Genomic DNA, 25,715 nt, shown 5'->3' on the forward strand with positions numbered 1-25,715 from the left:
TGGTAACCAGCGCGCTCTCCACGGGATCCAGGCCACCCGGGGCCCAGCGGTTACAGCTGGACTTCCAGGTCCAAGCACCCTGCCCGGGTTTGAGTTCCACTTTGCCACTCACTGGCTCTTGGATTCAGGGCATGCCACTTCACTGCCTGAGCCTCAACGTTCTTGTCTGTAAAATGGGGATTATAATAAGCTCCGCCTCGCAGGCTCTCGGGGGACTGCATGTCGTTCAGCGAGGTGACGGGTAAACAGCTTGGTGGACACCGCGCACAACTCAGGCTCCATGGATAGCGTGCTGGGGGGTCATTACAGGGGAAGCATGGCAACCATGGAACGCGGCGTCAGGTGCACATGGGGGGTGTGGACTGTTAAGTCCTGGGAGCATCAAAGGTGGGGAGAAGTTTGGCCTCACTGCAGTGCAAGGTGGGGATGGGCACTGAGGGGTGTCGGGGGGCCCCCAGCAGGACCCTGTGGGTGTGGAGGGGACCTCTTTGTTCCAGTTTGCACGGCTTCAGCACTGATAGTCCTATGTCTTGTGATGTCTTGGGCAAACCCATGCCGTTGGTCACACTAGCGCCGAGTGGCGACATCTGGACTGACCTCTTGAGGGCACAGCAGGGAGCTGGGGCGGCTGGAGCTGGGGGCAGCGCGTTCTGTCAGCTGGAACCAGGTTCTAAGCATTTTCCCCTGATAGTGACCTCTTGGCTGGCTTGCTCTTGTAGGATCAGCTGAAACAGTGCTTCTCCAGGAGGCCCCCTGAGCCCAAGGACACCGACACCCTAGTCCAGGAAGCCGATGGCCAGTATGGGACGTGGACGGACCAGCCCCAGAGCGGGGAGAGGTAGGCAGGGCCAGCGGGCTTCTGGCGGCAGGGTGGGGTGTCTGGGCGTGCGTCATGGGTCTGAATCCTGGAACTCGTTTTGTCTGTAACTATAAAAGTAAATCATTCTTGTAAAACGGAAACTGAGAAATTATTAAAAGATAATAATAAATAGTATGTGAAATGTGCGGCATAGGCAAATCCATGGACGGAGAAAGCAGATTGGTGTCTGCCAGGGGCTGGAGGGGAGGGCAGTTGGGGACTGGCTGCTAAACAGGCGCCAGGTTTCCTTCTGGGTGATGAGGGTGATCCAGAGCCACACGGTGGCGATGGGCACACAGCACTGCACAGGTGCGCGTCCCACTAACGGTCAACTTTATGTCGTGTGTATTTTACCACAATAAAAATATTATGAAGAAAGTGAAACCCACCAGTAATCTCAGCATACAGATATAACCTCCATTAATGTTTTTTGTCTTTCTAGACTTTTTTCCAGTATCTCTATGTTTATAAATACTGGAACATGCGGCTTTATAGGCTGTGTCTGCATTTAATATTGCCACTATTAACGGTTTATGGGGCTCTCAGATGCCAGCCTGGCTGGGAGGGAATAATGTGACTGTGGCAGAGCCCGAAGGTTGTGGAGTGAGCCCGGATTCAGGAGGCAGACAGGGCTGGAATCCCAGCGCCACCCAGCTGGCTGTGGGCTAGCCTGGCCTCTTCTCTCTCTCCGGGTCTACAATCCCCGCGCCGTTACAGTGACCTGGGTTCCCCACTAGTGAGTGGGCGCCCCCTCCTGTCTCCCAGAGGCACTGCAGCGCCCCCGCCCGGATGGTCGCAGGAGCTGCTGTGCTCACAGCCCTAGGTAGCAGCGCCATCTGCTGCCCCCTCCGTGGTATTTCTCCTTATTTTTTGTGGATTTGGCTCAATCCCTCCCCACGCCCTAAAGTCCTGCCTATTTCAAGTGATAGGAACATCCCAGAACTTACAAAAAGCACGGCTGTGCTCCTGAAGTAAAGCACCAATACACTGGGGTTGAAGGTTCTGCTTAAGGGGGCAGCTTGGGGAGGGGGGTGTCTTTTAGGACAGACCCTCCTACCGGGGAGGTGGTATCTGGGGTGCCTGCACACCCTTCCTCAGCATAAGGCTTCCCTCTGCTCTTGACTTTGGTGTCTTTTTTATGGGCAGGGGGAGCCTGTTTAATTTAACGATGTGGTTTGTTTATACATTTTCTATTGTATGTGACTCCCGTTATCCAAGTGGTACCTGAGTATACTGTCATGGGAAGAAATTCTGGAAGTATAAGATCAAGAACATGGATGCTAGAGTCAGTTCCGCCCATTTGGGAAAGCTACCTCGCATCTCTGTGCCTCAGTTTCCTCATCTTTAGCGAGGTTAATATTTAATTTCAGGAGGCTAATCCTCCCATTGCACCCCCGTCCAGGTGCTCTAGAGGCACAATGAACAACACCTGGCTGTGTGCCCAGAATGGGTTTCCTGCTGGGATGCTCTGTCTCTTGTTCCCTGGTGTGGGGAGCACAGCCCACACCCTGTTTTCTGCCACCTCCTGTACTTGGTATTCAGGTCTCTGAAGCACCTGCATGACCGCGTCTCCCCTCCTTCCTTTCCCATAGCTTGGCCCCCGAGTCCCCGTCCCCAGACAGCAGTGCTGCGTCAGCACGGAAACAGCCCTCTGGCAGCCGCTTGTCCTCACTGTCCTCCCAAACGGAGGCCACCTCGACCGGCGACCAGCAGGATTGTGCCAGGGACCAGCGCAGCACCAGCGTGGACCGCTCCAGCACCGACCTAGAATCCACTGATGGGACAGAGGGGCTGCCCCCAGCGGACACCTCAGCAAAGAAAGTAGATGACTTCTCCTTCATCGATGTAAGCTCATATAACCGGGAGCCTGTGTGGGAACCCGTCGTTTCTCCTTAAAGGAATGCTCTAGCATCTCCTGATGAATTGCCCTGTTCAGGGGTAGAATCCGTGTGCCAGGCACCCCTCTGGAGGGTGCAGAAGGCATAGTCTGAGCTGGGACTGGTGTCTGCATGTGGCTTGCACCTGCCACACACCAGCTGTGTGTCTTGGGGCAAATGCCTTCACTGCCCTGAGCCTCAGCCTCCTTCTCCACTTGTAACCAGCACATTGGCCTCTGCAGCCTCAAATACAATTACACGTGTTCACATTAAAACTCATCCTAGCCCATGCCTGTCAGGTGAGCAGGAAGTCTGACCTCAACCCTGCCGGGTGCTCTCACCACAGCCTTGCTGAATGAGATATGTCCCTGGTACCGGGGCATCCGAGTCTCTGCAAATGGGTGGTCATGGTTCTCAGAAGGCAAGACCCCTCAGGCATGGGTAGCCCTTCTGTGGTCCCCAGGGCCAGCCCTGAGAACTCAGCTTTTCCAAGTTCCACGTGGAAGTACCCTCCAGGATGTCAGCTGCCCAGGTCCAACTGCCTTCCTTTCCAGCCCCTGCCAGACCAGTGCCTGTCTGCTTCCCTCCCCTCCCCAACCCAGGAGTCCCACCTGCAGGGGTCAGGCAGATTTTCCTTGTCAGTCCTTAAGACATGGAGGTCTCATTCTTCCCCTCCCTGACAAGAGGGCTGCCCTCCCACCCTCCTGAGGATGCATCGTCTGAATGCTACAGAATCTAAAAGGGTCCTGCTCTCCTGGCAGTAAAGCCTCACGCCCACACTCTTAGGGACGTCTTCCCAGACTCCACCAGCGAAGGCACACCACTGCTTTGGGAGTGGGGCTTCCTCAAGGGACCTGAAGGGATTCCCCTTCTTAAGTATGGTCAGGGGATCTCACTGGCACCTCTGAGTAAGGACATAGATGAGGAATGTCTCCTCTGGGGCACCGCACAATAGAAACATGGACCTGGTGTGGATGATAAGGATTGAATTAGGTGATGTATTCAGTTAGTCATTCAACAAACATTTATGGGGCTCCTGCTGTGTATGAGCATTGCTTTAGCTTCTCTGTTCGTATTGATGTCACCAGGAGGGGAAGGCATTTCCATTTCCATATCCATTGTAATCAACCTACGTGATCTGCTTCCTGGAGAAAGTTTGGCTGCAGGTGTTGGGTTACTATTGAAATACAGAAATGCTGGCCCATGTGCCACCTAAATAGGATCTTGTGCATTAGCAAAGCTATGTGTGCCTCTGTCTTGGGTGGTATCCTGTCCTCAATGAATGGCCCCTCACTTTTTCCCCCTCTTTGTCCCTGCTGCTCCCAAAGCAAACCTCAGTCCTTGACTCAAGTGCCCTCAAGACCCGGGTGCAGCTCAGCAAGAGGAGCCGCCGCCGGGCTCCCATCTCCCACTCCCTCCGGCGCAGCCGGCTCAGCGAGTCAGAGAGCAGGTCTCCCCTGGAGGAGGAGGCCGACAGCACGTGGATGTTCAAGGACTCAACAGGTACATTCCTCGCCTCCGCTGATGCCGCGTGAACAGCAGGGAGGATGGAGGTTAAGCACTGGAAAGAACTTGCCTGCTTGAAGGCTGTAGGGTATTAGAACATAATTACACAGCAAACTGTTGATTTCTTATTCCACATAGCTTATTAGAAATGAAGTAAAAAGAAATTTTGGAGGATAGTATATTAATTGGCGTTTTGCAGGTTGCAAAGGACAGAACCACCACTTAAAAGGGGTTTTGTGATTTCTGTTTTTATCCTGATTAAATTCATCCTATACTCTCTTCAGGTTTCTTTGCTGGTCTTTTTCTAGACTGTCGAATTGAAAGATCAGTTTCTTTATTATTTGCCTTGTTTGGTTTCTAATGAATTATTTTAAGGCTACACATTTTCCTCAGAGGGTTTCTTTGGCTGCATTTTGTATCAATCTTGAGCTGAATTTTAAAGGGTAGGTACGAATTAGCCAGGGAAAGGTAGTTCAGACAGAATATTAACAGGTCACAGGGCAGAGGCGTGGAAAGAACATTGTGTGTGTGTGGTAGGGGCCCCTCTAAGTGGTTCAAGCAGGAATTGTGCCAGCAACGCAGGCGGGGCCGGCTTGTGGAAAGTCTCGATTCTCTACCAAGGAGTTAGACCTTATCTGTAGACAGAGATTCATGGAAGAGTTTTAAGAAGCAAAATCTTCTCTTGTAACGGAAACCATAGCAGGTGATCTCCCCACACCACATGTAGCCTTTAGTGCCCAAGAAGCTACTGGGGGAACTTTGGCTCATTTGGAATTTGTTCTTGGCAAACAGTCGATGTCAGACCAGGCTCAGAGCTGAGTGAGGGGCATAGCTTCTGACCGGGTGCCTTCCTTTCTTGGAGGGTTATCTCTCCTACTCCCATCTCATGCCTGTTATTCAAGGAAATGTTTAAATGCCTTGAGTAAGACTTCTCTCTGCACACGTTCTTGGTTTTCTGAGTCAAATTCCACGGCACTGTCTAGAGCAAGACCAGAATGGTTGCAAAAGTACATAATTACCCCTAAAAGCATAAGATTACCCCCCCCCCCAGTCTGCCTCCCGCTAGAACATGGCAGCAGCCTCCTGGTCCCTGGCAGCATTGAGCAACCGGCCAGGCACTGGGGAAGGTCTGGGGTACACGTCCTGAACATGCCCCAGTTCCGTACTTTTCTTGTTTGGCCTGGGGCCCTGAAGGACTGGGCCTCGCTCCTGCCCTCACTCCTCCTGTGTCCTAGTCCCAGCAGGATGCAACTCCTCACCCTCGCTCCTGGAAGAGTGGGGACCTGCAGGGCATCTCCCAGAAGTCTCACCTACAAGGTGGAGCATGGCAATGGGGTTCAGCTCCAGAAAGGGGGGCTCAGGGTGAAGGAAGGTGACTTCCTGTTCTGGCTCTGGGCAGCCCTTCCATAGACAGAAGAACTCCTCCCCGCTCCCCCCGAGAGCATGGCCCCACATGTCAGCCACTGAAACTACTCTTGTCTCCTTTCCTGCCCCTACCAAAGAGGTCCCTGCATTTGTCCTCACTTGTACAGTGGCCCAGTAATAGCTTCTGTCGGGGCCATTGTGAGGACTGTGGGAGGGTCTGTGTGCAAAGGATCTGGAACGCACACCTCAATACATGGTGGCTGCCAGTGACATTGGTGCCCTTTTCTTGGCAACAGAAGAGAAATCCCCCAGGAGAGAAGAGTCAGATGATGAGGAGAAGCCACCCAGGACACCTGTCAGCCATCCCCAGAGGATGCCCTTGTTTCCAGGCGTAGACCCGGCAATGCTAAAGGTACCAACTCCACGCCCTGAGCTCCTCTCCACCCCGGCAGCAAACCAAACAGAGAGAACCGACCCTGGGATTCTTGCTCTTTCCTTCTTTCCTTCCTTCCTTCCTTCCTTGCTTCCTTCCTTCCTTCTTTCCTTCCTTCCTTCCTTCCTTCCTTCCCTCTTTCCTTCCTTTCCTTCCTTTCTTTCCTTCCTTCCTTCCTTCCTTCCTTCCTTCCTTCCTTCCTTCCCTCTTTCCTTCCTTCCTTCTTTCCTTCCTTCCTTCCTTCTTTCCTTCCTTCCCTCTTTCCTTCCTTCCTTCTTTCCTTCCTTCCTTCCTTCCTTCCTTCCTTCCTTCCTTCCTTCTTTCCTTCCTTCCTTCTTTCCTTCCTTCCTTCCTTCTTTCCTTCCTTCCCTCTTTCCTTTCTTCCTTCCTTCCCCCTCCCTCGTTTTTGAAATAGTTTACTCACAAGAAGTTGTAAAGCTAGTACAGATCACTCCCGTGTACCCCCCACCCGGCTTCTCCCAGTGACAACACCGCACACGACCGTAGTGTGTTACCAAACCCAGGACACTGGCTGCGGCGCAGGGCTGTGAACCTAACCTCTGTGCCTTTCGCCAGTGACCCTGTGTCCCTTCACCCCCACCCCCAAGCCTGCCGCGCAGCTCAGTCTCCTAGCTGAGCTTTGATGTACTCATCTGTCAAGGGGCTGATGCTTCACCTGAGCTGGGTGTTAGCGGAACAAGAGGGAGAAAATGCAGCCCGATGCCCTCGAATCTGGTGTGTTAGGGATGGCGCGCACAGGAACTGATAATTCCCATTCCAGAGGACGCAGCCAGCCTAGCCTGCCCTGGCCCCATGTGGCCCTCTCACGAATCTGGAATCCCAGCTGGACTGTGGGATCCCCGGGGCCGGGCTGGGCCACCTCCCTGCTCCCCACCCCAGGCCCACCAGTCATGTCTCATGGTCCTGGGAGCAACGGTACTTAGTTTGGGTGAAACAGGGGACCCTCTTGACCCCATGTTCTGGACCAGGCACCATGCACTTGCGTGTCTACTCCGTGCCCCCAGCAACACTGCAGAAGGGAGCTCTCCCCTCCTGTTTTACTGGAGAGGAAATGGAGGTGAAGAGGCAGGGTTGTTTGTGAGATTTCTCACCTTGGTACTTACTCCGTGCCGGCCACAGAGCCCCCTGCGGTGGGGCCGTGGGCATCCCGCCCCTTCAGTGGACAGGAGTTTTGCTCTTCACGTCATTTCTTGCAAGAACAGAAAGCCAACGCACAGCAGATGTGCACGCTTGTCCCTGGAACTCACGTTCCAGGCCTTCAAATGTGGACTCTTGCAGCCTCTCTCGGCAGCCAGGAGCTTCCTGGCTTTACTTAAGCATCGGAACAAATGGCATTTTAAAGGCAGCCTATCCCAGGAGGCAGTGAACTGGCCCTGCTTACGGGAGGGGCTTCAGTATGGGTGCCCCAAGGCCCCTGAATACAGGTTGGAGCCACTGTCCTCTGTGAGGACCAGGCACTTGCCATTCGTGTTAATGCAGCGCCTGGGCTGGGGGAAGCCACGTCCGCTCTGGTTGCTCTCAGCTGAGGGCCATGCTCAGCATTTGTCAGCAATCAGAGGAGGCTGCCTGGATCCTTCTGGAAAGAGCCCTGAAGTTGGAGGTGGGCAGACCTGGGGGCCATCCCAGGGCATGAAAGCTGTGAGGCTTTGGGCAAACCGTTCAACCTTTGACCTTCAGGCTTCTCCCCTGTAAAATGGGGAAACCTCTCTCACACAACGTGCCTGGTGGCACCCAGACACAGGGTGCTTCATGCACAGAGCTGTCAGGAGGACGGTGGAATGGCTGCCGTTGCCGGGGGCCATCCCACCACTGCGTCGCGGACCAAGGCCGCCTGCCACCGTCACACACACCTGGTGCCCCAAGGGAGGTCTGTGCACACCATTCTAAGTCATTCTGTTCCCCGTGCGCCCTCCACAAATGAGTGAAAACCTACCCTGCCCTTCCCCCGTGGGGATCTGTTGGATCGACAAAAACTGCATTTTATCCAAATGGATGCAGGTGCCAAGGGGCTGAACAGAGGTGAGTCTTGGCTGCTAGGATCTCCACTCATGGTTCTCAGAAGTTAAAGGAGATGGAGTGACCTGTGCTGAGGACACTGCATGGTGGCTTTTCAGCTGCAGATCATCTCTGCGGACTTCGGGTGCTGGTTCTTTGGTTCCCAGCGGTCAGGGCTGGCTGCTTGGACAGCAAGCCTGACCTCGGGTCTTTCTTACTCTCCCAGGCCAGGCGGCATCTCCCCTGCCCCTGTGCTTCCTGCCTGTGGAGGCCCGCGGTCACCGTGCAGTGACAGCGCCACAGGACGGGACCCTGCCCCCCCCCACACACAGGTGGTTACAGGCCCGGCTCTCTTCTCTCCCCAGGCTCAGCTGCACAAGAAGCCAGAGGTGGATAGTCCCAGCGAGTCTCCGGGCTGGGCCCCGCAGCCCAAGAGCCCCAAGTCCCCCTTCCAGCTGGGCAGTCGCGTGCTGCCCCCCAGCACTGAGAAGGACGAGAGGTGAGGGATCTTGGGGGTGAGGGCCTCTCCACTCCAGGTCCAGGGTGCACGTCTAGCAGCAGAACTCTGTTCACGTGACTTCTCCGCTCTCTGATAACTAAAAACCACGGAGGTGGGGGCCGGGAATGGGCCCCGGGGGCCTCACTTCCCTCCTCTTTTCACGTCCTGTGTGGACATCCAGGGCCTTGTTGTTGCGAGACTACTGAGCTAGTCCAGACTGATGGGGAGCCTGAGGGTTTCCCTCCAGGGCTGTGCCTTTGTCTCAGAAGAACAGGGGAGACCTGGCAAAATAGACCAAAGCGCACTGCCGAGCTGAATGAAACAAACTGAACTCCATTCAGCTGCCCTTCGTGGGGCGGCTGTCGCTCCTGGGCTGGACCTGCTCTGCGCCGGCAGGAGCCTGGCGCATCCCCGTCCCCAGGGCTCCCCGGATGGCGCGCTGCGGCCGCCGGGGTGGAGGCTCAGAGCACAGTTCATAGTCCTGGATTCCATGGCCTCCTTCCCCACAGACCCCCCACTGCGCCCCCAGCCAGGTGAGCGACGCCCCTGAGCCCTCCAGGACCCTGGGGTTGGGAGCTTTCTCTGAGGTCAGCGTGAGTCAGGCCTTAGGTGTGCCTCTGCTTGATGAGAAAAGTAATACATGCTCATCGTAGAAGTTTTAGAAAATATGGAAGGAGTATTAAGCAGAAAATAAAATTATGAACTGACCCCTGCTCCCCCCTCCCCCCAGACCACCATTATCAATGTGTGGGTATCTCTCCGTTCGTTTTTTGTTTTTTTCTAATGCAGTTGAGATTATACTTGTATGCAGTCTGGCTACATGTTTCACATAACCATTTTCCCACGGCTGTTACACAATCTTCATAAGCATAATTTTTTTCTCAAAAAAACCTTAAGAACATTGACTTTATTGTTTTTGTGAAAATAGTGTGTTCTCACTACAAGCGATTCTGAGAATACAGAAAAGCGCATGAAGAAGTAGTTAAGAAAATAACCCCTCAAAACGCTACCATTGAGATAGTTGTTACTCGGTGTATTCACCCTGAGAAAATTCACTGCACTGTACACGTGGGCTTTGAGGACTTGAACACCTGCGTGCCCTTCAGCTTTAAAAAAAGGGTAATGAATATTACCACCCCCAAAGGATCTTTGTTATTACTCAGTGTATTATTATATACTATGTCTTGTGGGCATTGTATTAGGCAGGGTTCACTCCAAAGAAACAGAACCAATCAGAAGTGCACACACACACACACACACACACACACACACAAAGAGAGGGCTTGGGAGGGTGGTGTGGAGGGAGGGAAGGGAGGAAGAGGGAGGGAGGGAGGTGTGGAGAGAGGGAAGGGAGGAAGAGGGAGGGAGGGAGAGAGATTATACTAAGGGTTTGTCTCTCATGATTTTGGAGGCTGGCAAGTCCAAAATGTGCAGAGCAGGCCACGGGCTAGAGACCCAGGGAAGATCTGATGTTGCAGTTTGAGTCTCAAAGTTAGTCCTTTGGCAGAATTCCCTCTTCTTCGGGGGAGGCCAGTCTTGTTTACTGTTAAGGCCTTCAACAGCTTGGATAAGGCCCACCATAGTAGGGAGGGTAATCTGCTTGACTCAAAGTCTACTTATTTAAATGCTCATCTACAAAGACAATAGCCTCACAGAAACACCTCGAGTAATGCTTGACCAAACATCTGGATTCCGTGGCCCAGCCAAGCTGGCACATACAGTTCACCATCGCAGGCATTTATGGGCGCAGAGAGACGAGGGGATGAATGGGTGTTTAGGTGGCAGGTGGTTGGATGGATATGGAGAATTTTATCTGAGCGTGACTCTATAGCTGCAGGTTATTTCAGAGGGCGGGTGTACCATGATCTATTTAACATTCCCACTGGTGGGCGCTTTGACTAACTGCTGTTTCTTGCTTGTCAATCACGTGACCCTGTGAGCGCCCTGCTCAGCATCCACCTTGGCACGGCAGGTGGAGAGTGGGGTACCTCCCAGCCCTGCCTGCAAGGCGCCCCCGGTCTCGCTCACACCTGACTCTCATTGGCTGTGTGGTTTCAGATCCGAAGAGCCTTCACCCCAGTGGCTAAAGGAGCTGAAGTCGAAGAAGAGGCAAAGCCTGTATGAGAATCAGGCTTGACCAGGTAGGAAGGGGCTCTGGCGGGGAGACCTGGACAGAGCTTGCCATTCCCGGAGTGGGGAGGGTGGGCGGGAAGGCTTGGGGTGTTGTATCCCAGGACAGAGAAGGAAAACCCTGGGTGTGGGTGTTCAGGGTTCCCGGAAAGAGTGTGGCAATGATCTGTCCCCTCTTTAGGGCTAAAAACACAGCTGGGCCACCCGGGTGGCAGGGCCGAGGAGTCTGGCAACCCGGGCTCTGGCCGGCCCTTCTCTCTGCATTTCAGTCCCCTTTTACAAAGCGAGAGGACAGCCCATCACAGATCAGCTTAACCTGAAAGGTCCCCAATCTCTCTATTTATATACTATGTACGTAACTAAAAAACAATTGGGAAAAAAGATTTAAAAAACAAGTGACTAGGTGTGCCCTGGTGTAGGTCCCGAACCACTGAGCATCTTGGACTTCAGTTTCCCCACCTGTAAAATGGGGTAACAGCACCCGTGGGGCCCCGTGGTCCCAAGGGCTCGCTGAGACTGCACCTCCTGTGGAGGGGAGCACCCGACCCACGGCCCGGGCACCTCAGCTCTGGGCGAGCAGCACAGGGGACCCGCCGCTGCCTGTCCACAAACCTGGAATCCAGACAGACAGCGGGGCATTTCCAGCTCACAAAGTGACAACACTTGGATGGCAGCGTGGATTTCATGCTGTTTACAGTTTCCCCGCCTGATAGGAATGCGCACACATTACCCTGCGGGCATTTTCTGTGCTTGATTGTGGGGGTGTTGCATATGTTACATAATATGTATATATGCATATATGTGTGTATATTGGTATATCATCAACTCCAAAAACGTTCTAAATTCCGCAGTAAATCTGTGTCGAAGGGTTCTGGGTAAGGGAGCGGAGCTGCGTTTGTCCTGTGTTAGGGCGGTACACGTGCCGTCCCAGTTGAGTCTGCGGCAGTCTATTTGAGGATGCTGAGGCTGGAACCCTGGCCCTGTCTCTAAATTCCACATTCATTCCACTGCGTCCAGCCTCCTGCCGCCTTCCTCCCCGCACCCCTCAGAACAAAAACAAGCAATAACAAAACCCACGTCCTCTTCCCTGGCCTGTGGCTCCTGGGGTGGCCGTCTTGGGGAATACCAGAAAAGGTTCAAAGGGTTGATGGTCGAGAGAAACTGGGCCACCTGTCCCCCCTACTGACACGACTCTCCCTTCCTCTCCAGACAGGGCCACTGCCACATCCAATGATCAGAAGCCTTAACTGTCACAGCCCCCAAGACGAGGCCACGCTGCTGCCGCTCCTGCCTGCACAATGGTTCCCTGCCTGGGCCCGCCCTTCCGGTCGGTGCAGAACGCTGTCCAGCGCCCCACCACCACTCCGCAGGCACTCCCTGGATCGGGGTGGAAAGGCTCACCCTCCTCAAGCACTTGCTCATCTCCCCAACAGCACTGCAGGCTGGGAAAGAAGCCAGGCTGCCCGAAATGCCCAAGTGGCGGTTTGGGGGGGTTTTATGTAAAAATGTGCATTTCTGCCCACTTCAGCAGCAGCTCCGGGCACATGGATGTCAGGCTGGATCGTCTCCCAGGGTTCTGGAAAACAACTGAATTGTGAAAGCACCTCCCCCTGCCCCTCTCCTCCCCGTCCCAGGGCAAGTCTTGTTCAGGAAGACTTCGGTTTCCTGCTCTAATTCCGTCCAAGGCAGTACCACGGGGCAAGGGGTTCAGTTACTTTTTTGGCCTCTCAAAGGATCAGCAGCTCTGATTTTTCAAACATACCCATCCTTACAGCTATTCTTCTAGTGGAGCTATGAGCATAGTGGGCCTGTTGGATTGGGTGTCATTCCTGTTTGCTTTAGAAGGCGACAAAGCAATAATCAGCCAATCCCCCCTTGGAATCTGATGTGTATATATGTTTTTACGTTCAGACACGGAAGGGAAGAGGCGTGACTGCTTTGCTTGAAGTATCTGATCATCTCAGGTTATATCTGATCCCTATCCAAGCTTTTTGGAAATTCCAATCGGCGCCCCTGTATATACGTTCCTGGTTTCTCTGCGTTCTGAGCTCTGATTTCTGAGGCGTGACCTTGGTCCCTTGGCCGCAAGGGTTCATAACCTGCAGCCCACATGGCAGTGCCTTCCCCACGCACAGCTCTCCGCCCCGAGCACGCTGTCCTCCGGAGCCATTTCTGAACACCGCCTGAGCTGCCCGCACTGGAGACTGGAGAGCCCTTCCCCACGGGCCTCAACACGTGCACAAGTGAGGGGGCCTGTGTTTCTTCCCGCCTCTTCCTTCTGCCAGCCCTCGCCCTGGGCTCCCCCTGACCAAGTGCTCTTTTTAGGTGCAGATGAAGGAAGGGGGACGTCTTGCTGAAAGCTCTTCTGGGGGGAAGGGGAGCGCCGCCCCCCTGCCAGGCCAGGGACTTTGGTCAGAAGTGCTAGGTCCTAGGTGATGATGCCTCATGGTTACCTTGCCTCCTTTATTATTATTATTATTATTTTTTGCTGTCTCTACTCCGTCCTCTTTGGAAATCCTCAACACCAGCTGCCTCCCCCTGTGAAGCCCAGGCCCCCAGCAAACATCCCAGAAATGCCCGGCTGGCCACCTGCCATGCCTGTGCCATAAACTTCGTGCCAACCTTACCTGGGAGATGCCCATTGGTGAGAAAGATGCCTGGACAGTGCAGGGGGCCCCCTGTGATTGGTGAGGGGTCCTGGGGTTCAGTTCATGAACGGGTACATGCACAGCACTAGACATGGAAGCGGCAAGGGGGTGGTACCGGCATGCCCCACCCCCCCCGCGACTTCCCAGAAGACGGAAATCTTCCTTCATAAATCCATGATTTGTCAGCAGTGTCAAAGTCTACCTCCCTTCTCCCCGGCCACCTCTCCAGGAGTCTCTGTGTCTCTGCCCTTCATTCTTTTTCTGTCATCTCCCTTTACCACCACCACTTTCTTCTCTTCGGGGAGCGGGTGGGGTGGAGCGCTGTCTTGTTTCTCCAGGTTAGGACAGACGCCTGCCAGGGAGAGTGGCTGTGCTTCAGCACCTTGGACAGGGACCGGGCGCCCTCCTGGACTCCCGTGGGCTGAGCTTTGGCTACTCACTGATGGGCGGTTGTCAGCCCTGGCGCCTGCCCCTCCCGGGGCCTCTGTGTCTGGAGGTTGGGTCTTGCTTGCCAACAGCTGTGTTCTTGTCATTCCCTAAGTGAGTGGTTGATCAGTCCTCTGGCCATTTGGGGATTTAACTCCTCCTGGAACTGCTTCAGTTAACTCTCGTTGCTGTCTAAGGCCCATTTCATGTTTTGTAACAATGTGGATGTGGTAGCTTCCGGGTCAGTAGGTGCCCCACGGGACATTCCTAGTGTCCTGACTTCTTTCTCGGCTGCTGCTTTCCTTGCCTTTTCGGAGGTGGGAAGGGCCCCTCGGTCCCTTCTTAGGCTACAGTAGAAAATGACCTGTTCCGTTCATTGAGTATCACCCCTGTACTCACCATGCCCAGCTCGCCCTTCTGAGTCAGTCGTGTGTCAGCCCAGGTATACCCGACGGGAAAGAAAAGCACTTGACCATGAGATTGACCTGGAGATTTTTGCCTAACTGCCCCCTCGCCCCGCCCTCCCCCACACACCTTGATTGGAAATTAAGGTCCTATTAATTCCTTGGTGATTAAGACACGCCAAGTCCACCCCTTTAAACCGACTCGAGCCAGCCCTGACCATCCTCCGTGTCTTTGACCTCCTGCAGCCTCATCTCTCCACCACAGAGGGGATGATCACAGCAGGTTGGGGGCGACCCTCCCCAGGTAGCTAGGCCAGGGCTCTTGTGTTTGTCCTCTTTCTAAACTGGGTGAGCTCTTTGGGGCAAAGCAAGGGTTTGATGCGAGCTTCTCAAGTTAGCCTGCTGTCATCTTTGAAAATCTGTCCCCTTGTAAACTAACGTAATATGCCTTAATGATCTGTATGCAATCAAGTCATCTGCCATCCCCTACCCTCTTCCTCCAGGCCCTGGGCTCTCCTTGAATGAGTCTCACACAGAAAGCCAGGGGCTATGAGTGTGTCATCTCTGCCCCCAGCTCTCTGTCTCCTCCTCCCTCTCTCCACTCACAGGCATCCTTTGTACGTCAGCACTTGGATAAGTCTTACTCTCTTTCCCCTGCAGTAGACCCCCTTCCTCGTGGTCTCGTGCCCAAGGACCCAGAGAGCTCCAGCCTGTGTAATCCCCTGGCGAGGCCTCAGTGCCGCTGGAGAACTTCTGGTGTAGGGGACACCTCCCGGAGCTTGGCAAAGTGACCTGCCAGCCTCAGGCTGTCTAGGATTTGGGGAAAAGGCAATCGGGTGGTGATGTTTTCCAGGGGATAAGCCAAGTCACATGCTTTTGGACAAACGTGTTTTGTGTGTCCTGGGGAGTCCTGGGGGGGGAGTGAGGCCAACTCTAGGTACCGCTGAGGAGCAAGAGTAGGAATTGGCATAAGCCTGAGACCCTAACCCTGAGAGGCTGTGCAAGGGATTTGGAAGAACCCTTGGCGGGATTTCCTAAGGGAGACCTCAGCTGCCGCCCCCTGTGCTGAGCTGCCTTGGCCACGCCCGCCTCCCCATTTCCCATCATGGTGCCCAGGTTGCCCCGGGAGCTCTAAATCCACAGGTGTGCACTCGGGTCACCTGCACTAAGTGCTTTCTTCAGATGACTTGGGCCCACCTGGAGACAGTGTCCAGCCAAGGACAGGGCTCTCAAGCCTGCTCCCCACACCAGTTTCTGTGTCTCCCTCTCAGTCCGCGTGGTCCCCCCACCCCACAAGGCCCTGTCTCCACCTGGGGCTCCATCCCCGTGGGTTGTGGTGCATCTGAGCTCTGTGCTGAGAAGCTGCCGGGAGCTTCCTGGTTGGAATTCTGGGCCATCGAGGTTGGAGAGCCCCATAGAAAGCCAGTCAGAGTGAGTGTGTTCGCTCTCAGCTGGTCTGTATCTTCCTCTGCCCTCTTCACCCTCTCGAGATGTCTTTCTTTTGCCTGGGTTGGTCCCTGCAGGGAGCGGGGCAGAAAGCCAGGTTCCGGAAAGTCAGCCTGAGGTTTCTGGCTAGGTAACCTCTGAGCCCCTCCCCAACCCTCCCAGAATCTCCTAAACCGCCACCCTTGTAGCTGGTGCCTCCCACCCATCAGACAGCCACTTCCCTGACAATCTCTGGTGGCACCACACCCGCCCAGGAATGCTACGCCATCGTCAAAGACGACCTGAGTTCTCTAACGGTCTCGTTCCCCATGGCCTTATCGATCCTTGTAAATAGGGGGCTCACAGAAGTAATATATTGTGTTCCGGAAGATATTTTGTACTGTGCTATTTCCTAAATCATATCAATACTCTAGAAGTCATGCACTTCCCACATGATTTTGATCCTCAAAATGCTTTGTAAGATGGGGGGAGTGGAAGTGTACCTACATAGACTATATATTTTCCTAGACTTTCTCCTGGGTCCCTTTGTCAGATAGTTCAGTCGTGACAGAGGAGGAACCAGAGTCCTGTGTGGAGGAACGTGCAGCCTCCTGCCTGCTGGGGTTCTCGCAGTTGCCTTAGAATTCACAAGCCCTGGGAGTTCTGCACGGAGGGCGGACCAGAGGCACTTTATCCAACACCAGAAAGGACCTCTGATCGCGTGACTGAGACTTCGTCTAGAAAAAAAGCCTCTGTTTTTAACGTGAAAACAGTGGGGCTCCCTGGACCTCACAGCGTATTGGACATCCGTCGACAAGTGCTTTTATATTTTGTAACTGGAAAGAGGTTTCCTACGCTACGCACGCCAGGAGCAGTTGGGATCTAGTCAACTGCCATGAAGCCGGATGGCCTTTGCATGTACAGAGATGTTGCATTCAGACTGTGGAAACTGCAAATAAAGCATTGACACAAGCTGCATTGGAGAGGGCGGTGTGTCGGTGTGTGAGTGCGCTGTCCCGAGTGGGTTGTCCCAAGCGTGCTGCCGTCCCCTGCGAAGCTGATTGCTTGTTTGTGCTGGGATGGGCACCAGGCAGCGAGAGGGGGGGTGGGGAGTGGCTGGGGTCCTGGGAGAGGGGGCCATGGGCCCAAAGCAGGCTTTCCTCTCCACATGGGGTCGCATCCTGGTTCAGCCACATCCTGGCCCTGGGATCTCTCTGAGCCTCATTCTCTGAAATGGAGGTGGAAGGTGACATAGGTGGGCAGGAGTTTAACCCTTTGAGTGCCAATGTCGCTGTGAGCGACACTGATAAGTTTTCCCAAAAGTGCCAGCGTCGCTCCCAGCAACTCTTTTGTTCAATTTATATAAATGCAAATAACAATGAAATAATTTGTATTTTATGTTTTTTTTCTTTTTTTGTACCTCAGGTTATATATTGATAATAGTTTTTTCTCATGTTGATCCAAATTTTGAATTACTCACGGCACTCAAAGGGTTAAGGCAGTGGTTCTCACCGGTGGAAGGTGCTCCCCAGACATCTGGCCATGACAGGAGACATTTTTCGTTGTCACAAGGCAGGAAGGGAGATGCTACCAGCATCTAGTGGGTGGAGGCCAGGGATGTTGTTCACCAGCCCCAGGCGGCGATAGTGCCGAGGCTGGGAACCCTGGTTAAGGAAATGTGGCGCGTGACAGTGCTGGGTGCACAGTAGGTCCTCGGGACCCTAGAGGATCTGATGGGAGGGAGTTGTGTTCTCATGGAGGCTGCCCACACCTCTGTCTTGGCCCTTCTGTCCACAGCAGGTGGTAACTGCCTCCGAAGTTAAGGGGTCGGAACCAACTCTACCTTCCACGGTCACCCCCAGGAAGTACCCCTCAGTCGGAACTGTTCGTCACAGGCAGGGTTCTCTGTGAGTGAAAGTAAGAAAGTAATAGCTGTGCTGAGTGCTTTGCTTTCAAGTCCGTCAGTGACTCGAGTACAGAGAAGGTTCTCCATCTTCCCATGAGGCAACTGGCTCTGAGACCTTCAGTAACTCAGCCAGCGTCACACGGGCCCACCTGTCACCCCGTGTCCTAGCAGCATCTCAGGGCTGTGGGGCGACTGGGTTTTATGCTGACCTGAGGATTTTCACCAAAAATAACAGCAAAAGAAAACCCTGTTGCTTAACAATTCACTCCCTTGTCCCTCATTGTGTTCCCTCAGTGATCAGTATTAAATACCTATCACAGGCCAGCTTACAGGGTGAGATGCTCAAGAGTACGTGGGTCTGCCTCCCTGGTCATAAATAAGGTGACTGTCACACTCACCTGGAGCAGGCCGGCCCCTTCTCCTCTGCTGTGTGACCTGGGTGAGGGACTTCACCGCTTTGAAACGCAATTTCCGAACCATCTGTAAAAGAGATCAAGATTTCTCCCCTTAAGGGGGCTGAGTGAGGAGGACACATAATGCTCATGAAGCGTGCACAGGGATTTGCACACAGTAGGTCTGCAATAAATGGTAGCTGTTATTTGTATATGCCCTTCCCATGGAAATGGGTGGATGTAGACCCAGTTTGGAAGTTCTGTGCAAGATGACTTGACTTAAAATTTAGGCTATGTGGCACATGGAAGAATTGAGGGATTTTGGGTCCCTCACCTCAACAACTGGAGCCTCTCCAAGGATGTCAGGCTTCTCAGTAGGAAGATAGCACCGAAAAGGCAAAGAAAGGGAGCAGGACAGTCACTGGAGAATTCCCTCCCCTCAATGCCTGTTGGGCTCCCCACAAAGCTAATGAGGACTGTCTGCCCCAGGAAGTCATCAGAGGCCACGGCTGAGAACGCATGGGCGCTGGGGCCTGCCTGGGCCCATCATTGGAGTGAAATAGCCCAAACGGAATCGGGTGGACAGGCTGCTGCCTCAGCAGGCCAGGGTGTGTTGAGCTGCCCGAAATCGCCCATAAATAGGATGCTCCTGGCAAAGGGAGATTGTCTGCAGACGGCACAGGCTTCTCTGTTCTTCCCGGGGCGACAGCAACAGGTTTATTCTGGGATAAGCAGGGCGGGGTCGGGGGGCAAGAGCTGCCCTAGCAAGCCCAGACCTTGGGTGGTCTCCTGGGGCATGCAGAGCTGGACCCTGCCTGAACGGGGATCCACCTGGTTGGAACCAAGAGGGAGGACCCAGGACGGCCACCAGGCCCAGCTGTTGTCAGAGCGCAGTGGCCAGGGCTGAGTCCCAGGGCGTGTGCTCAGGGCAGAGAGCCTGCAAAGATGAGGGAGGGGAGTGGGCATGTTGGGGCTGCCGTGTCTTCAGAGAGGCTTCCCTGAGCTCGACCAGGCCCTGGTTCCTGCTGAGACCGGGCACAGGCTGGACAGCCAGCCTGCAGGCTGTGCGTCATCAGGCCTATGTCCTGAGTATATGGATCACACAGCCGTGGGTGCCTGGTGTGGGAGTGTGGGAGCTGTGGGTGGGTGGCAGCTGGGTGTGGGATGTAGAGGTGGGTGCCTATGGGGCACTGAGGATGTCTGGGATGGGTGTGTGTGTGTGAGAGAGAGAGAGAAGCCTTCGTGCAGTGGGTGAGACGTGACTGCGCAATGACCACAGGAGTTTGTGTGAGTTTGCGTGTGCAGGCACGTGCCTGTGCTGATAAACTGGAGAGCAGCCCCATGTGTCCCTGTGTGTGCGACAATCAGGAGAACCCGTCCGTGTGACTGTTGCTGGCCTGAGTTGTGTGTCACGGCCCCCCATAGGGGTGAAGGGCGCTGTCTGTGTGTTTCTTTAAGTGAGTGGTTCTCAGGAGGAGCTCCATCGATGCCCGTGGAACGCATCACCAAATGAATGGAAACTGGGCTGAAGCACATGTCCCAGGACCTGATCCTGCATCACACTTCCTCTGGATGTTTGTCTGTCCATCTCGCACCAGCCTGTGGTCTCTGTTTATCCTGGTCACCCAGCCCAGGGCCAGGCCCGGAGAGGGTTAGGTGCTCATGGAAGCTGGTGAACAGAGTAATGAGGGAACAAGACTGCACCCTGGTGTGTGGAGGTGGGAGGGATTCCTGCAGAGGAAACCCCCGAAGCTGCCCTCGGACCAGGTGCAGAGGTGACGTCTGCACAGAGCTCCAAGGATTGTTTCAGGGGAGCAGTTGAGTATAAGGGAAGGGCATGAGCTTTGGGGCCAGACCTCACCTCACTTGGCTTCGGGGTTCCTCTCTGCAAAATGGGGATCCTGATCCTACTGACCCATGGTGGGTTCATGGTCAGTGCTCCGTGGATGTTTGTTGAATGACTGAAAGACTGAATATAGGCCGTGAGCAATGACTATGTCCCATAGGCAGCAATGTTCCACAGCTCATCCTCTAATGGACCTGGTGACCCGTTTTCCTTTGGTTGAAGCCAGAGGGGCCCCTGGGGAGATGGCAGAGCAGCATGGAGCACCAGAGCAGGCTGCCGCTGGCAAGAGCCATGGAGGACTTGGGGGCAGCTACAAGGTAAGGAGGTGACCTGGGGACTCTGGGCCCAGGACGACCCTTAGGCCACAGGGTCAGCTTTGCTCCAGAAAGGAGCCAACAAGGACAGGAGGACACCTTACTCTACCATGAACTTGCATCATGACTTCGCTGCATCTTCCGTGTTCCGTGCCCTCATCTGCAAGATGGATCTGGTCACACACACCCTCCCTGGGCACAGAGTGGAGGCGTCAGGTGCCATGGCACTGACTCTGCTGACCCCGGTCCAATCCCCAGCCCTCTTGGGACCTCAGCAGCCCATCTGTAAGAGAGGAACAATGCCCACGCTCCTGATCCCCCAGAGCTGACGTGAGAGCTAAATGCAAGCGCCATTGCCAGTGTCCGCTGACAGAGCTGGCATTTGTTGGCTCTGCCCCCCCTAAGCTGTCCCTGGGGGCTCTAATTCCAGACTGCCCAAGGATGGGTTGATTAAGGAGATGACTGGGGGGAGGGGCATTTCTGAGGTTGTGCTGATGGCTTTAACCACAGTGGCGAAGACGGGTCGGAAAAGAGCAGTAGAGAGGCCTGCCTGGCTCAGGGCCTGATCCGTGGGTGACGTCAGACTGGCCTTGTCCTGCAGACCCTCAGCTTCCTCCTGGGGGAGCGCGGTGTTATCTAACGACCTCTAAGGGCCTTGGCAAATCTCCAGAGGTAGCTGCCCAGTGGGAAGGTGGGTGCCACTGTGGGGCCTGCCTGCCTCCATTTGGCATCTGTGGGCCTTGCCCTGTCCACACCAGTGCCCGGGAGAAACGAGCTCGCTGACTTAGCAAACCCAGTGCCTCTGCTTTACTTGCTGTGCAGCCCGGGATAAGTGACTTACGCTTTCTGAGCAGATGTTCCCCAAGGACCTCCTACAAAGAAAGACAGTCTGTGCTTCTAGGGGGGGGGGCGGGGGGGCAGGCAACACCTTCCTTTGCCTTTTCAGCCCCCTCCTCTCTGGGCCTGGGGCAGGCGGAGGTCAACCCAAGGGCTGCAAACTGGTGATTCGTCTGTCCCGCAGAGGCTTTTTAAAATGTGGATATTTCACATTAAGGACAATATAGATTTCTGGCCTCAACTGCAAAGTTTAGAGCGGGGTCCACATTCCTGGCCGGTTGTAAGTGCTTCATTTTCCTGCTGTCCCTTCCTGGAGTCATTTCACTCTGCTAGGTTCCCTACTGGCCTCTGCCAGAGGGGCAATCCTGGGTTTAATCTGGGTCCCCGGAGGCAGTTCCCTCCGTGGCCACCAGAGGGCAGTGCAAGCCTGCGGCTGCAGTGCCGGCTCCAGGTTGGTACAAGGCTAAGCTGTCGGAGCTGGTTGGTGATTGTAGCTCCCTTCATTGCCCCACGAGGGGCCGCGCAGCTCTGGGGTTGGGGCCGGGAACCCCTCTGTGACGCTCAGGGCGCTGCCCTTCCAGGTGACCCTGTATGAAATGGAGAACTTCCAGGGCAAGCGGTGCGAACTCGCGGCCGAGTGCCCCAACCTGACCGACAACCTGCTGGAGAAGGTGGGCTCCATCCAAGTGGAGTCGGGGCCGTGAGTACCTGGACCCCTGGACCCTCCTCACAGCCCCGAGTCCTCTGGGAGTTGGGAGGTCCAGGTTCGCACTTGAGATCTGTGGGGCCTCAGGTTCCCCCCTGTAAAATGGGGGAGCTGACCTGGAGTCTTAGAATCATCTAGTTCTCTATCTCTGTGGCCAACAGCAAGGTGCAGTGGAAGGAGCAGAGGGGGACAGCCTTCCCCGGCTTAGTGCCTCACGGGTGGGATTTAATCAATATAATCTCAACAGTGATTACACCATTTAAAACTTAACATGCATGAAATCACTGAATCCTTACCACTGCCCAGGACAAGGTGCGATTCTCATCCCCATTGAACAGGTGAAGAAACCGAGGCGAGAGGGGTTAAGTGTCAGGTCTGTGTCCCCACGGCAAGGAGGCGTCCCAGCTGGACTCAGTTCTGGCCATGGATTGAAAGTCCGGGCTCTGGCACTAATCACCTGCATGACCCTGGGCAAGGTGTTCACCCTCCGGGCCTCTGTTTTCTCACCTGTCAAATGGGAATAACAATGGGACCTACTTCAGAGAGAGTTCGTGTGACATGAACTAAGTAATAACAATATAATATCAATAATAATGGGTCATCTATGGAATACTGTGGGCCAGACCTTGTGTGAAGGATTTCTCAGAGCCCCCTACACAGAGGCTGCGCATAAAATGGATTCTCAATATTATTTCCCGGGATAGTTTTCTGGCTCAGGGTCTCAGCTCCCAGTAGGTCCCAGTAGATCCTTCAATAACGGGAGTCAGGATCAGGAACAGGGTTGGCAGGAAGGTGCAAGGTTAAAGGTCAGCAGCTCGGGGCTCTTCTCTCCCCTGTGGCAGAGGGGACCCAGGCCTCTTGTTCCCCTGCAGCTGGCTGGCGTTCGAACGCAGGGCCTTCCGCGGGGAGCAGTATGTTCTAGAGAAGGGGGATTACCCTCGCTGGGATGCCTGGTCCAACAGCCAGCACAGTGACAGCCTCCTGTCCCTCCGGCCGCTGCACATTGTGAGTCCAGGGCTGCCCCCTGCAGGGAGCTCTGGGGAGCGGGACCGGCGGGGAGATGGTCAGGTCGATGGTCAGGCTGACGGTCAGGCCAGCTCAGTCCACAAGCTTGGCCAAGGCTTTGACCAGCGTGGACCTCGCTGGGGAAGGGCCCTCTCGTTTCTGACCCAAAGGGCAGTGTTAGCTTATTGGATGGTCACTGGGCTGGGGATCGGGACATTAGGAGTAACATCTTGAATGGCCCTTCCCTCTGTAACCCTATTAAAACGCTGAGCCATTGGCCCAGTCGCCGATCAGTACTGTGTGGTCAGAGAGCGGCAGTCTGGAAAATAGCTTCAGAAAGTAACTGCAGAACGGCTTGGCTTCTTTGCTTGCATTTCTCAAGCACCTGACTTGGTCCACGTGACACTTTAAAATTTCACTCTTAGCTCCCGCCTGCTTCCCTCACACTCAGCGTCTGCGCCAGCACCTTCTCGTCAGTTGCTGATGCTCCTTTGGTGGGGAAGGGGGGCTGCAGGGAAATCTGGAAAGCCCAACCAGGTCTGGTTTAGTACAGAAGGGACATTCTGCCCTTCTGTTGATCTCCTGCCCTCTCCATGCCTCCATTTCGCTCTCTGCTCACTGTTAGGGTTGAATGAGACCAGAAAGGGCCCTTCTTGGCTTCATGGATCTCTGACTGTAAGGTTCCGAAGGAGGCCAGCTCTGGAGGACCACCTCCACAAGTCCCCATCCCTCCTGCAGTGGGTGTGGGGGTGAAGGAACCTCATGCACCCCCTCCCTCAGGCAGGGGGCTTGGGGTGGCATTATTTTGTGGTGACTTGATCCTGCTCCGAGCCTGACCCCTGCTCTGGGCATGGGAGCAGCCAGTCCACACCGTGATCCTGCCCCGCAGGACGGCCCAGATCACAAGCTTCATCTGTTTGAGAATCTGGCTTTCGGTGGCCGCAAGATGGAGATAGTGGACGATGACGTGCCCAGCCTCTGGGCTCATGGATTCCAGGACCGAGTGGCCAGCATCCGGGCCATCAACGGGACGTAAGGGACCCCACCCCCACTCTTGCCTCCACCCTCTCCGTCCTTTGGTCAGCACATCCCTGGCTCCAGACAGAACGTCTGTTCACTGTTTCCCGCACCGCTGATGTTGCACGTGCCTCCAGTCCGGAGGCCCTACGTTCGGGCCGCTGCTCCTGCTGGGCCCTTGCTCAGAGCCGCGCTCAGGAGCCCTCCTGATATGAATGTCCAGTCACTTGTACTCTGTGCCACTAGATTTCCAGGGAGCCTTAACTTAGAGAAAGTTTTATCTTTTTATTTTATTTTTTTAAAGATTTTACATATATTTATTCGTAGAGAAAGGGGAAGGGAGGGAGAAAGAAAGGGAGAGAAACATCAATTGGTTACCTAATGTATGCCCCCCACTGGGGACCTGGCCTGCAATCCAGACACGCGCCCTGACCGGGAATCGAACCTCTGACCTTTTAGTTCAGAGGCCAGCACTCAACCCACCGAGCCACATCAGCCAGGGTGAAAATTTTATCTTTTAAAAAAATCAAGTGAAGTCTGTTTCTCCTGTCTGTCCCCATTGAAGTCTTCACTCTTTTTCTGAACATCCCCAGATCCTTGAACAGATGCTCAGATCTTTTTTTTTTTTTTTTTTTCTACACAATCCTTGTCCAGATTCTTCCCAGGGGGAGAGGTGACGTAGTAGTTCTCTAGGTGTAGCCTGAGTGACGCCTGGGGAGCAGGCTCATCACCTCTCTCCTTCTAGGCTCTCTAGCTCTGTTAATGCAGTCTTAGCATCCCCTTCCCTGTGTCAGTGACTGCAGCCCACCAGTGGCCTTCTGATCAGAGGGATGAGACTCGAAAGGTGGCGCCTCTCCCTGATAATAATTCATTCAACACTTTTTACTGAGCATCTACTATGCAGGGAGTATGGGAGCAACAAGAACTGCACAGTCTCTGCCCTCAGGCCTTTTGCAGTCTGTTAGGGAGATGGACAAGGGACTAGGTATCACAAGTCACTGTCATCAGGATTATGCTGGGAAGGGTCCAGGGCTCTGGGAGTCCCAACCAGGCACTTGATTCAGCCTGAGGGAATCCAGAAGGGCTTTCTGGAGGAGGGGACATTCGAATTGAGGTGTAAAGAAAGTGAATGAAAGGGTTAAGGATGAGGCAAGGAAGAGTGTGTCAGGCAGAAGGAACAGCATGTGTAAAGGCCCAAAGACATGCCCATTCAAGAAGAGTAGAGTCGGAGAGGCTGGAGCATGGGGTGTGAAAAAGGAATGTTGAGGGGTGAGGTCAGAGACGTGCAGGGGAGGATCTGGTGAGCAGGGTAAGGAGTTTGAAGTCACCCCAAGGGCACTGGGGAGCCAAGGTGGGATTCAGGCAGGCGGAGAGCACGGGCAGCTGCCGGCTTTGGAAGGCTCTGTTGGGCTGCAGGCAGGAGGCAGAGGCAGACCGGCCTCACCGCAGCCTTGGTGTCCCGGCAGGTGGGTTGGCTATGAGTTCCCTGGCTACCGTGGGCGCCAGTACGTGTTCGAGCTGGGTGAGTACCGCCACTGGAACGCGTGGGAGGCCAGCCAGCCGCAGCTGCAGTCCGTGCGCCGTATCCGCGACCAGAAGTGGCACAGAAGGGGCTGCTTCCTCAGCAGCTGAAGGCGCCCGGGTGCCAGTGGTCCCGGCTCGCCCTGCGGGGCAGCGGGGGCAAGAGGAGGAGGCCTCGGGGCAGGGCGGAGGCCTGCCCGTCTGTCCTTCCCCAGAGTCTGCTCAATAAAGCCTGGGGCCAGTCCCCACCTGCCATGTTCCTCTGCGATCACTTCCTGAGTGGGCCAGGCTGTGTGTGTGTGTGTGAGCCCGTGGAAGGCTGGGGTTTGGGGGTTCTCAGACCCCAAGGGGGGGCTGTGAGCTGTGCTCGTGCCCTGGGCTCTAGTCCTTCGAGCAGAACCACAGGTACAGCTCTCGTGTCTGTCTGCTTATCCGTGTCCCCATCTGTCTGTTAGTCTGTCCATCTATCCATCCACCCATCCAGCTTTCCTTTCTTTCTTCCATCATTTTATACTTTCTTCTTCCCTGGATACATTCATCCGTCCTTCCACCTAGCACGCTTCTATCCACCCTTCCATACATT

The 25,715-nt window shown here is 54.7% G+C and overlaps 2 protein-coding genes across 3 annotated transcripts in view; both read left to right on the forward strand.

The window, feature by feature from the left end:
• KIAA1671 (KIAA1671 ortholog) overlaps positions 1-12,566 on the forward strand; it is a 172,642-nt gene extending 160,076 nt beyond the window's left edge. For both annotated transcript variants that reach the window (XM_090290567.1, XM_090290566.1), the window contains 7 exons: positions 720-838; positions 2,452-2,704; positions 4,065-4,239; positions 5,904-6,019; positions 8,422-8,555; positions 10,614-10,696; positions 11,895-12,566. In XM_090290567.1, coding sequence (XP_090146693.1) covers positions 720-838; positions 2,452-2,704; positions 4,065-4,239; positions 5,904-6,019; positions 8,422-8,555; positions 10,614-10,692 — 876 coding nt within the window. In that variant the 3' untranslated portion in view covers positions 10,693-10,696; positions 11,895-12,566. The remainder of the gene's footprint in view (positions 1-719; positions 839-2,451; positions 2,705-4,064; positions 4,240-5,903; positions 6,020-8,421; positions 8,556-10,613; positions 10,697-11,894) is intronic.
• A 6,610-nt stretch (positions 12,567-19,176) lies between these two features.
• Positions 19,177-25,391, forward strand: CRYBB3 (crystallin beta B3). Its single transcript, XM_090290775.1, has 5 exons — positions 19,177-20,049; positions 21,465-21,583; positions 22,462-22,594; positions 23,484-23,626; positions 25,078-25,391. Exons 1-5 carry the CDS (start codon positions 19,876-19,878, stop codon positions 25,241-25,243), a joined length of 735 nt encoding a protein of 244 aa, XP_090146901.1. The 5' UTR covers positions 19,177-19,875; the 3' UTR covers positions 25,244-25,391.
• Positions 25,392-25,715: the final 324 nt, after the last annotated feature.

Source organism: Furipterus horrens, unplaced genomic scaffold (assembly GCF_987537825.1).
Source record: "Furipterus horrens unplaced genomic scaffold, mFurHor1.1.pri manual_scaffold_11, whole genome shotgun sequence".
Classification (NCBI taxonomy): domain Eukaryota; kingdom Metazoa; phylum Chordata; class Mammalia; order Chiroptera; family Furipteridae; genus Furipterus; species Furipterus horrens.